This window comes from Diaphorina citri, unplaced genomic scaffold (genome assembly GCF_000475195.1).
Source record: "Diaphorina citri unplaced genomic scaffold, Diaci psyllid genome assembly version 1.1 scaffold1309, whole genome shotgun sequence".
Lineage (NCBI taxonomy): Eukaryota > Metazoa > Arthropoda > Insecta > Hemiptera > Psyllidae > Diaphorina > Diaphorina citri.
In genome coordinates this window covers 10,497-23,007 of record NW_007378738.1, presented here as the reverse complement: position 1 = coordinate 23,007, position 12,511 = coordinate 10,497, and the positions used below count along the sequence as shown (strand labels likewise).

The window sequence follows — 12,511 nt, the reverse complement described above, 5'->3', positions numbered from 1 at the left end:
ATCAGGATAAAATCCGCCCCTGGCGGGAATCGAACCCGCGGCCTGGCGCTTACAAGGCAGACGCACTACCAACTAAGCTAACTAGGCTGGCTTCTTACAGGGTCACTAAAGGTAACTCGCCAAGGGTCTCCTAGTCATCAAAGGTTGGCGACCCCTGGCATAGAGCATCGAGCTTGTACAGAAAAATGACGAATTCAATCCGCATAGAGCTGAGCTCTAACTATGTTCTCCGTTCCGCTCTTCTTTTAGCCTCTGACAGAAGTCAGTGGGGTCAAAGTTATTGGGTCGGTTTTGTGCGTTCGAGCCAAAAGTTACAGCTAAGTAGGAGGTACTAATAAATAGTAATAATGAGTCCTTAATTATTCTAAAAGAAAAGTAAAGCCCTGAAATTCCTGGAAATCATTTACTTCGACGAAAAATACAACGTGTGTCGGTACTTCATCGCGATTGAATTAATTTAAATTTACGTATTTTCAGTATTTGATCTTCCTTTCTATAATATTGGTCTTTTGATATGCACAGAATACATATTTGCCATAGCTTCTTATAACAATTAATTATCTATACCCAGTAGGTATAGATAATTAACCAATATACGTACTTTAATATTAGTACTTGATAATTTACATATTGGTTAAGTACCTTTTTTGCTCCCAGTAAGCACCGCGGTAGTACTTAGTAATTAGCTAGGTATCGTACTTTATTTACAAGGTACTCAATAAACATTCATAGCAAACAGTTGTTGACCTATGAATCACAAAGAATGTACACATAAGAATCTAAGCACCGCGCGCGGTAGTACTTAATAAGTAGCTATCGTACTTTATTTACAAGGTACTCAATAAACATTTATAGCAAACAGTTGTTGATCTATGAATCACAAAGAATGAACACATCAGAATCCGATACATGTATAATGATTTCCAGGAATTTTCAGCATTGATTTAGGTATCCTGCATAAGTTGCAGCCCTTCCACCCTGCACGAAACGAATTTTTCTTCGTCACCAATTTTTTTCGTGCGGTGGCCTCGAGGAGTATACAAAGTGTGTTCACACTGCCAACAAAGAAAACAAGCGCTATTTTTTTTTTTTTTTTTTTTTTTTTTTTTTTTTGCTAATTATGGTGGAGAGACCAGAATAGAGAAGAGGATGTTATTTGACTTTGTCTATAAGCACGTTAAAATTAAACTATAATAACCACATTAGGATTCTCATATAAAATAATGGACTTGAAAAATTAGCTAAGGTTGGTAGGTATGCACTCAATTTCTGAATGAGATCCACAGTTCAATGAACGCTCAGTATAAAGTGTACGATGTACCTCTGGAACTTCCAGACATTCTGTATGTTCTACGTTAGGTTTGGTTCCCTCAGGACAAATCACACATTTCGTTTCATCAGTGGAAGACCGGACCTATGAAGAAAAGGAGAAAAAATATTATTAATATTTTCAAGTTTATCTTTGACTTTCTTTTTTACACCCTGTATATTTCTTGAAATGACGAAGAATGAAAGCAGAAAAAAGTCTCAGACAAATCAATAAGAGTATTTCTGAGTACCCAAACCCAAAGGACAAGAAATAAGAAAGAAAAATACTAAAAGTTAAGACGCTATATGTACACAAAAATAGGTAGAGAGGTTTTTTTATCTCTCATAAAATCAGACAAAATAAACAACGTTGATGTTTTAGCAGGAATAAATTTGTTTAAATTTGATTCTAATAAAAGGAGAAACATTGAACTTTCATTTTGAAACCTTTATTGAGTTGGAAAATAGCTTGAATTTTTTTTTCGAAAGTTAAATATTAAACGGATGAACATAAAAAAATTGGATGAAACATAAAAATAACTTCGGAAAGTAAAACAAAACTAATCTGTCCAATCAGAAATTGAATAATTTTATCATTTTTTATTCAAAATAAGGTTTATAATAACTAATGATTTGACATTATGAATTTTCTGTACTCGTCAATGCTGTATACGTAATTATAAAGAAGATTCACAGACAATATCTAAAAGCAAATAATAAAAATAAAACATCCTGGAATTTATTTCTCTTTGATACCAAATAATAAAAAGTTCAAGAATAATAGGTAATGTTGGTTTAATCGTCGCGTCGTTTTATAATACTCGTAAAAAAAAAAAAAAAAATATGTAGGAAAAAGAAGGGAAAAAAAGGTTAATAAACACACACGGATGGATTGGACAAAGTGGATAAGAAGAGGATGAAGAAGAAGAAGAGAAAAAAGAGGAAGAAGAACACAAAATAAAACAAGAACTCAATTTACTACGAGTCTGATAAAAGCTTTCACGTTTCGACTTGAGAATTGAATAAATTATGGGTATTTTTCTTCTGATTATTATTTTCATAACAGCAAACACCATCAGCATAACGCACTTATATTTATACCGGCACTCAGGCATTTTCCAGGACTGATTTTAGGGGGAAACAGTTTTTTTTCTTTTCTGCATTTGACATCAACGATACTAGGTTTTTAATATGTTATGCGACTCAAAAATGTGAGAAGATAGGATTTCTATTTCTACATCACGATAGACGAGCTGGTAGCCGAAAATAATAATGACAAGTTCTATGGAACTGATTTAATTAGGTACATGGGTACCAAAAAAGCACTTACGAGTTATTTGTAATCTTATACCTACCAATCTAGTTTCAATATACCTCAAACAAAGGTAATAATCAAAATCTAAATAATAATAATAAAAAAAAACTAGCCCCCCTGGAATAGTGACTGACTTTACCGACTCAGTTATCAAAATGGTTGAAAATGAAATTCTGAATTCATTCTAGATAATTTATCGCGCATTTTAATCTCAAATTTCAACGTAGAAGTGTGATAAAAGCCGTAATTTAGATGGGCAAGTATGATAAAGGTCGATGAGATATTCAAATTAGAGCACTTGAATTTGTTCTTATACCTAGGTAGGTATTGTGAGAAATAATATGACTTTATTATTATTTTGCTGAATTTATTCCAAATTCTAAGGTATTTTCTTATCGTGACGAATGTTGTGAAAACACCAGTGGTATAACACAATCATTTTATGAGAATTGGGAACATAGGTACACGCATCCACAATATCCACATCCTATTTGCAATTTCCAAGTATTAAATGTATGACACATTGCATAACCACATAGTTTCACGGCGTTCATAGGAATTATGTTCCATGCGTATTCTCTGTTTTGTTGCTCTAAATTTCTAAAAGCTACGATGTGCCTATTATTGTAGATTATTTTTATATTAATAGATTTTGTTCATTGTGGTATGGGCAGATCGAAAAAAGCCACACTTTGTAGTAAATTCTAAATCTAAAGTCTAAAGAACTCCTAGGTTTGCCAGATTATGCCAATAACATTAATAGAAAAAATTAAAAAAATCAAAAAGTGATTTTGGGGGCCAAGGTACAACCAGGCACCCTAATAGATTTTGTTCATTGTAGTATAGGTAGATCGAAAAAAAGCCACACTTAGTAGGTAGTTAATTCTAAATCTAAAGTCTAAAGAACTCCTAGGTTTGCCAAGATCTCACAGAAATTTTACATAGAGGTACTTGTGGTTTTTCTTTTACCTTGATCTTACGTTTAAAAGTTCTCGAACCAAACGGTTTTCCAACGGTTGAGAACTCACCAATATGTTTAGACTCGTTGAACGCTTCCGGGATGTTCCTAGTAAGGACCGCATACACGGTGCACACCACGATCAGTACAATGGGGTAGCCGAACGCTATCATGTAGGAGGCGGATATAAACGAGGCGCACACCAGAAGGTTGTCTTCTCGGGTGGGGTAGTGGGGTTTGCCAGTCCAAGTTAACAGAGGTTCCTAACTTCCCAAAGCCTAGCACTGGATTATCTTGATCTAGATTCGGGGTAAGACTTGAGATAGGGCGATCTGGTAAGACTTACATGGTACTGGGTACAGTTGAAGCAATGCCAGCAGCAACTTTCACCCTCCAGGTATTGTTTGGCCTGTCCTCGATCACAGGGAAGACTACATACAGACTCTGGTGGACGAGGGTGTTCTGCTTTGAATTGAATTTCTGGAATCGTAATATTTTTATTATTATTATTTACCTACCTATTTGTATTTTATTTCACAATCGTAAATGGCAAAATGGATAAAATTAGGAACCCAATCAGTTTTGTTTCGATTATTTCATAACTTCATTTTCTCTTTGACATCCTTTTAGTCTACCTAATTGCATTAGCCAAATAGCCAATGGAGCAGTTGCAAATGGGTAAAAATTATTAATAAATGGTCGATTCCTATGTAAAAAATTGTGAAAAATCCAAAACTCCGAAAAATAACTGTAAAAGGTCGAAAATTCAATTTTCATTTTCCGCACTACCAACCAAGCTAACTAGGCTAGCTGATTTCAAACCTTGTGGCATCCCATCAGTTATTTCGACAAAGTACGGTCCAAACTTACCGCTAAGATTCAGTCTGAGTTCCCCCTCCACATACTCCCCTACTCTCACCCACTCATAAGATCCGGGCGACATTTCCTTGAAGTGGATAATGTTGTACCGGGCCGGGCCATCTCCATTGGCGTCAAATTTGAACTTGTCCCCGGACAGACCTGGAACATGGAAAGCAATAAGGATAACCTCAGGGCAACGGCTGGATTGGATAACCAAATTTATTCTGATATCTATAATTCAAGAGACAATTTAATACATCTGATAGATTGAAGATTCTGTAACTTTGTGAAGGTCCATCTTGACTAGGAAGGTTGAAAGGATAAACATAATTATACTTCTTCACTATTTGTGTGTATATTTATCCTTTCACAAATAGTGAAGAAGTACTTATATGTCCGATCTTGTAACTTTGTGAAGGTCCATCTTGACTAGGAAGGTTGAAAGGATAAACATAATTATACTTCTTCACTATTTGTGTGTATTTTTATCCTTTCACAAATAGTGAAGAAGTACTTATATGTAGGCTTGCCAAATATTTGTTCATTTTCTCTTTTTACCTACTTTTTCACTCGAGCTTTCATTGTACTGATATGGTAATTGAAAATTCTCATGTGAGAGATAATTAGTTGGTAAAATGGTAAAATTCACTTTTAATTTACCTAGGCTTGCCAAATATCCAAAATGTCGATTCGGGACGCGAATCCGCGAACATAATTGCCAAATCCGAGAACATAATCGCAAAATCCGCGAACAAAATCGCCAAATCCGCGACCATAATCGCCAAATCCGCGAACGTAATCGCGAAATCCGCGAACATAATCGCGAAATCCGCGAACATAATCGCCAAATCCGCGAACATAATCGCCAAATCCGCGAACAAAATCGCCAAATCCGCGAACATAATCGCGAAATCCCCGAACATAATCGCGAAATCCCCGTTTTCTTAAATGGGGGAAAAATAAATTGATCAAAATTATCATTTTTTATATCCTTCATAAAACCGTTATAGATTTCATATTTTTTTATGACGGCAAAAACTGTCTTCCGATACTTTATCTTTTCCGACCTCCTCTCTCTCTCTCTCTCTCTCTCTCTCTCTCTCTCTCTCTCTCTTTCTCTCTTAGCTTTTTTTTAGTAGCTTCGACTTTTTGCTTTCCCAAAGACTAGGTGATAGTAAAAATGTAATGTTTCCGCTCAAATAACAAGTAAAACTCAAGTAAGCAATAAAGATGCCTCCTATTTTACGGCAGAATAAGAATGTTACTTTTCTACTAGGTACCTATCTTGATTCGTAAAAATATCAATAGGGTGATAATTTTGAGTGAATACAACAAGAATATAGTCTTTGTTTGAGTTTGAGTGAATACAACAAGAGTTTGAGTGAATACAACAAGAATTGAATTTGAAGCTGGTTCTCCTTCCTAGTAGTCCTGAGGTAAAGATCCAACAATCCTTAATATTTTGTTTTGTAAGCAAAGGTTGGTGGTTTACTAGGAAAATCTCTACAACTTTATACCTAGAGGTATCACGTTAAAACGAATAATGCAGGTTACCTACTGCAGACCTATAATGTACATACCTGCTGTTAATTCACCTACACCCAGGTGAATTGGTTGAATTTATTGTTTTACTCGTATACCAAAATCTGACTTTGTCCACACCTGCAATATTATCGTTATCAGCCTGAACAAAATCATTACACCAAGTGTTAAATCTACCGTAGCGGTAGGTGCAAAGCCGTCATAGCTCATAGTACCATAAAGATTATATCTGAAAAGCCTTGGTAAATAATAGGCATTTCTACATATTTTACGTAAATTATCTACTTTACGACTACTTCCAACCGTAAATGTTATCTTGATAGGTAATAAACCGTTGAAGATATTGACAGCATGTTTTGTCACTGAACCCTAGAGGCGTGGTAATAATACTGCTTCAAAATGCCAAAAAAATTGGGATAAAACAACATCGCCCTTTGGCTGAATCACAACAGAAGCTACAGTTTCTTTGCAGCACTATTCATAAATAAACATTTATGTAGATAAAACAAATTCTGCAGTTAGATCCCTAATTTATGTAGGTGCCTACCTATAAACCGCAGTTTATCTGGACCTTTTACAAAAGGATTTTCACACCTCACTATGATGAAATTTATTAATTTATATTATAGGAACTATAAAATACCTATAACAGACCTAATTGTGCACGTTATAATAATAATTTATTAGTAAATTTAATATATCAGGCAGTAGATACTAATGAAGCGCAAATGGTCGCATGGAGAGTATAAATATGCATGACAATGTACATGCATATTTTATCATATTAAACATGCACACTGCTTGGAGAAAAAAAAAATATCATCAGCATAACGCACTTATATTTATACCGGCACTCAGGCATTTTCCAGGACTGATTTTAGGGGGAAACAGTTATTTTTCTGCATTTGCCATCAACGATACTAGGTTCTAAGCGACTCAAAAATGTGAGAAGATAGGCTTTCTATTTCTACATCATGATAGACGAGCTGGTAACCGAAAATAATCATGACAAGTTCTATGGAACTAATTTAATTAGGTACATGGGTAGGTGCCTACCAAAAAAAGCACTTACGAGTTATTTGTCATCTTATACCTACCAATCTAGTTTCAATATAGGTACCTCAAACAAAGGTAGTAATAAAAAGCACCCAACACACATAGTGAAAAACATTTAATGTTGAAAGCAGATAGGGTGGTTGGGATGGAGGGGGGAGAGGGTCTGTGGGGGTGGAAATGAGGGATAACTGTCAGACTAGAATGTGGGTAAGGCATTGGGTGGGGTTTGGTGGAAGGGGGAGCCAAGATATAATGAAGAGATAGAGAATCTCATTTGGCTGAAAGTCAAAATTGTGGACGATATGAAAGGATCATACCCGCGACCTTACCCCTCGAATACGACCTTATACCCCTCTAATCCCGAACTTATCACCCAAGGGGGAGCCAAGATATAATGAAGAGATAGAGAATCTCATTTGGCTGAAAGTCAAAATTGTGGACGATATGAAAGGATCATACCCGCAACCTTACCCCTCGAATACGACCTTATACCCCTCTAATCCCAAACTTATCACCTCTAACCTACCCTGGGTGGGAACTTGACGCGAGGGGTGTTGAAATCTAAAAATGGAAAATTAATAAGGAAAAATTAAATGGAAAATTTTGATTTATCTCTTTCGTCAGTTTCGTCAGAGTGAGCAGGTTTTTCTCACACTTAGACTCTGGCGCTCTGGGTCAATCAGGGCCCGGAGTCAGACTGGCTGAATTCGGGATTTTTGCCTTGCAGGAAGTTAGTAGGTATGCCTACCTACTTGATTTACCAAGGTATCAACCTACACGTTTGGTATGCTGAGATAACTTATTATCAGACTTCAGTAGTTAACTATGAACGTAACAAAGAGAGGGTACGATAATAAAGAGATAAAACATTCAATTTTGATAGCTGAAATTATTTGAAAGCTATTTTCAGAGAACATGGGTACTCGTAAATATCATAAATGGGATTCTAGCATCTGACTTTCAATCCAGGTACCTACATAAATACCTAACTTCTTCGGACTACACGTTTGGTATGCTGAGATAACTTATTATCAGACTTCAGTAGTTAACTATGAACGTAACAAAGAGAGGGTACGATAATAAAGAGGTAAAACATTCAATTTTGATAGCTGAAATTATTTGAAAGCAATTTTCAGAGAACATGGGTACTCGTAAATATCAGAAATGGGATTCTAGCATCTGACTTTCAACCTACCTACATGAATACCCAACTTGTTCGGGAGGTAGGTAACCATCACAAAGTAGGTAATTTCTAGCCTCATTTTTCTCTTGGAAATAATCCCCACCCTCTGTAAAGTCTCGCCTTGTTATTCTGAACATAAAATGAGTAATTTGCCTGTTAGTCCCCTTCCAACGCTGCCATGTGTCATCAATCTTGTGATAATTTTATTATTTCATTAGACACAACTTGGCAACATGGGCTTCCAAGACAGTTTGTTTACATTTTACAGTGTTGTTTACATTTTAACATGGGAGATGTTGTTCCAGGAGAATGATGCAGAAAAGTTCACTGTGTTTTTACTGCATGCTTTATGAGAAGCTTCTTATTGTTTTCCACTCTCCGTAATTAAAATGAAAATACAAAGGTAGGTAGGATAGAAAAAAAAACTAACAATATGGCGCCTACTTTTGTTTATCCTGCACGAAAAAAAGTGGAAATCCTGTAAATTTACCAACTCGCATGTGTAATATAGGTGTACTTTTTTTTTCATATCAGTAAATAACTAACTACAGAAAATTTCTTTCGCCATCTAAAGGGACTATAGCTCAAGTATTATATTAAGTAGGTGCTTCACCCTCTGGAAAGAATTCTTAGCCTTGAATGAATCGGTTTACATAATATTATGTAAAGAGATTTTTTGTTTTTTTTTTTTTTTTCAGCCAAAAAGTGCTAGTTATTCAACTCAGTTTTATTGTGTTGTAAATAGAACGTAAGATAAGAGGGTGTTGAAGGAATTCATGTCGCATGTGTAATATAGGTGTACTTTTTTTTTCATATCAGTAAATAACTAACTACAGAAAATTTCTTTCGCCATCTAAAGGGACTATATAGCTCAAGTATTATATTAAGTAGGTGCTTCACCCTCTGGAAAGAATTCTTAGCCTTGAATGAATCGGTTTACATAATATTATGTAAAGAGTTTTTTTTTTTTTTCAGCCAAAAAGTGCTAGTTATTCAACTCAGTTTTATTGTGTTGTAAATAGAACGTAAGATAAGAGGGTGTTGAAGGAATTCATGGAAACGACAAATTTATTTTTCGCCTCACGTACATACCTACTTTAAAAGTTTCAGTTAAGTACAGTCCTATTTTCTGTCTGGGTCTAAATACAAAGCTATTGAAATTGTGTAAAAGATTCTAGAAGACGAAAGTGGTTTTCATTAGTTTTTGGTTAGCAACCCTGAAAAAAAATATATATACCTAGGTATAAAAAAACGAGGTGCTGTGGCAAATTGAATTAGTCGTCTACGTGCCATTTCTGAATTTAATGGTGGTGTTTCTAAACATAGTATTTTTTATTTATTTATTTATTTATCTTTTCTATGGTGTAATCAAAAAGTCCATTTTCAGTAACATTTGGTAGTAACATACAAGTAACTCATTAACTGCACAAGTACACACTACAATTAAGGAGCGCGGTAGCGCTCCGCCCCGCCAAGTTAAGAAATAGTTATTATTGCAGCCGTGACCTTACAAGATTTCAAGTTGCACTGATTGCTAATTCTGTTTGATTGCTGGCACTGATTGAAGATTTTGCTGAAAAGTAAAATTTTTAATTTACTTTGCTAGAGTTACACAAATGAGGTTGGTACTTAAAAAAAAAACGAGGTGCTGTGGCAAATTGAATTAGTCGTCTACGTGCCATTTCTGAATTTAATGGTGGTGTTTCTAAACATAGTATTTTTATTTATTTATTTTTTCTATGGTGTAATCAAAAAGTCCATTTTCAGTAACATTTTTTGGTAGTAACATACAAGTAACTCATTAACTGCACAAGTACGAACTACAATTAAGGAGCGCGGTAGCGCTCCGCCCCGCCAAGTTAAGAAATAGTTATTATTGCAGTCGTGACCTTACAAGATTTCAAGTTGCACTGATTGCTGATTCTGTTTGATTGCTGGCACTGATTGAAGATTTTGCTGAAAAGTAAAATTTTCAATTTACTTTGCTAGAGTTACACAAATGAGGTTGGTACTTAAATAAATTAGGGTTACCTACATATATGATTTACACTAAAACAGTACCTACTGTACTTAAAGTTTAAAAGTAAAATTAAAAAGTTTACAGAGTATTAGGCTTAGACAGTAGGCATGTATTTTGCTAACCTACTCTAGTAGCGCTGTCGAACTTTCTTGACTAGGCGGGGTGGAAGGCTACCGTTCTCCTTAATTTAACATTATTTGGGGCTGTACCAACAACTGTTGGGAAATGGAGAACATACCTACTTCGAAACTGTAAAAAAGTTGTTAGATTATATTTTGAGGTCCAAGCTTTTCCCAATATTGTTGATTTTGCTAACCTACTCTAGTAGCGCTGTCGAACTTTCTTGACTAGGCGGGGTGGAAGGCTACCGTTCTCCTTAATTTAACATTATTTTGTGGCTGTACCAACAACTGTTGGGAAATGAAGAACATACCTACTTCGAAACTGTAAAAAAGTTGTTAGATTATATTTTGAGGTCCAAGCTTTTCCCAATAATGCTAAATGAAGAACATACCTACTTCGAAACTGTAAAAAAGTTGTTAGATTATATTTTGAGGTCCAAGCTTTTCCCAATAATGCTGTACTCTCGGGTTCTCTTGCCCGCGTTGAATATCCGGGATATCCTGTTGGTTTTGGTGAGTAGGGCGGCGTAGACAACGGTGAAACAGAAGCCCGTACCAAATCTGAAATCCAGCAGGAAGTTAGTAACTGAAAATTCTTTGTCAAATTTATACATGTATGTTGTACAATGTTCAAGAAATTAAATCAGCAGCACGTGATTTACCATTTATGATCACCTAATATAATAAATGAACCCAAGCATTACCTACGTTTCTTAATTTAAGTTATCGTGATCCATTGGAATAAGTGTGTTCAACGTAAAGGGTCGTCGTAAACGTCAGGGTTACAACACTTAGGTGGGCAATGTCGGACGATTGTGTTTTAGACAATGTTTCCTAAATGTGGGTGCGTTGAGAAACATTGTCGTAGAACAATATCGTCCAACATTTCCAATATACAAAAGTGTGGACCAAACTTAATATCGTCACTGGAACCTAGTTGAAGAATTTCTGGCAACCCACCATTTGTTCTCATCCTTAAAAAATCAGGCTTGAATAAAGTTTCAAATACGGTTTCCAAAAGCTAAAGTTCAATGTGAAGGAAGGAAAAATCCTCAGGGTACCCGCACTTGTTAATGTCAAATCCAGACGTTCAAATCTGTTCAGTATACTTACACGTATAGTATACAGTATACCTTTACGGATAGTATACGTAATATGTACAGGTAGGTGTAGAAATATCCAAAATGTCGATTCGGGACGCGAATCCGCGATCATAATTGCCAAATCCGCGAACATAATCGCAAAATCCGCGAACAAAATCGTTAAAGTATACTTATACGTATAGTATACAGTATACCTTTACGGATAGTATACGTAATATGTACAGGTAGGTGTAGAAACTTGTTGAATTCATTATTGCTTTGGTCCTTTGGTTTACCAACTCAGGACTGAGATGAAACGAGGATTTTCCTAGCCAGGTCAACAATCCACGGTGGTAAAACTCGACCTTACTCATTTTAGTGTTAATTTATTATTATAGGTACCTATTTTAATTTCCGTTCAATCCCATTGTAAAATAAAAATACAAATAAATATAATTAAATTAATTAATTTCCGTTCAATAAATAGAATAGACTTACCGACTACGAATCTAATTAATCGTTGTTAATTATTACAGGTTCCTCTATCAACCCTCTGTTAAAAAAAAAATCATTAAAACTTTTAGATTTACCTATAAAAAGTAGAGACAACAAACTATAAACTGTTCTCCAATATAAAGCACCTAACATCCCTACTTCAAATTGAAATAATTTTAAATGATGCATCATTATGACGAGTGCCTTGTTATAAATTTGAATGCTAAGTATCCATTAGTTATTCATTTAATTTTGAAAATGAAAACTAAAGTGACTTTATTGGAAGATTTACGAGCGCCATTTTGGTCCAGGGGTGACTTGTGTAGGTGTTATAGTCTTGTAAACAGGAGTGCGTGGGTTTAATCCCAGCCGAGGTGTGCATATTTTGTCCTCAATATTAGGTAATTAGATGATTTGAGTAGTGGGATTTTTCAGTCATAAGCTCATAAGTCATAACACAAGGAGATTTATAACCAAACGTATTACTTTATGTAATCATTGAAACTATACTATAACCTCAATAACCAGGCTGTGAAAACGTTTTTGCAGCAATATTCTTCAAAAAATTT

At 35.2% G+C, this 12,511-nt stretch overlaps 1 protein-coding gene across 1 annotated transcript in view; it reads right to left on the bottom strand.

The window, feature by feature from the left end:
• Positions 1-10,979, bottom strand: part of LOC103515274 (metabotropic glutamate receptor 8-like) — a 22,758-nt gene extending 11,779 nt beyond the window's left edge. The window contains exons 1-4 of the mRNA XM_026828014.1: positions 10,808-10,979; positions 4,452-4,601; positions 3,928-4,061; positions 1,322-1,414 (exon numbers count right to left, since the gene is read on the bottom strand). Coding sequence (XP_026683815.1) covers positions 1,322-1,414; positions 3,928-4,061; positions 4,452-4,601; positions 10,808-10,979 — 549 coding nt within the window. The remainder of the gene's footprint in view (positions 1-1,321; positions 1,415-3,927; positions 4,062-4,451; positions 4,602-10,807) is intronic.
• Positions 10,980-12,511: the final 1,532 nt, after the last annotated feature.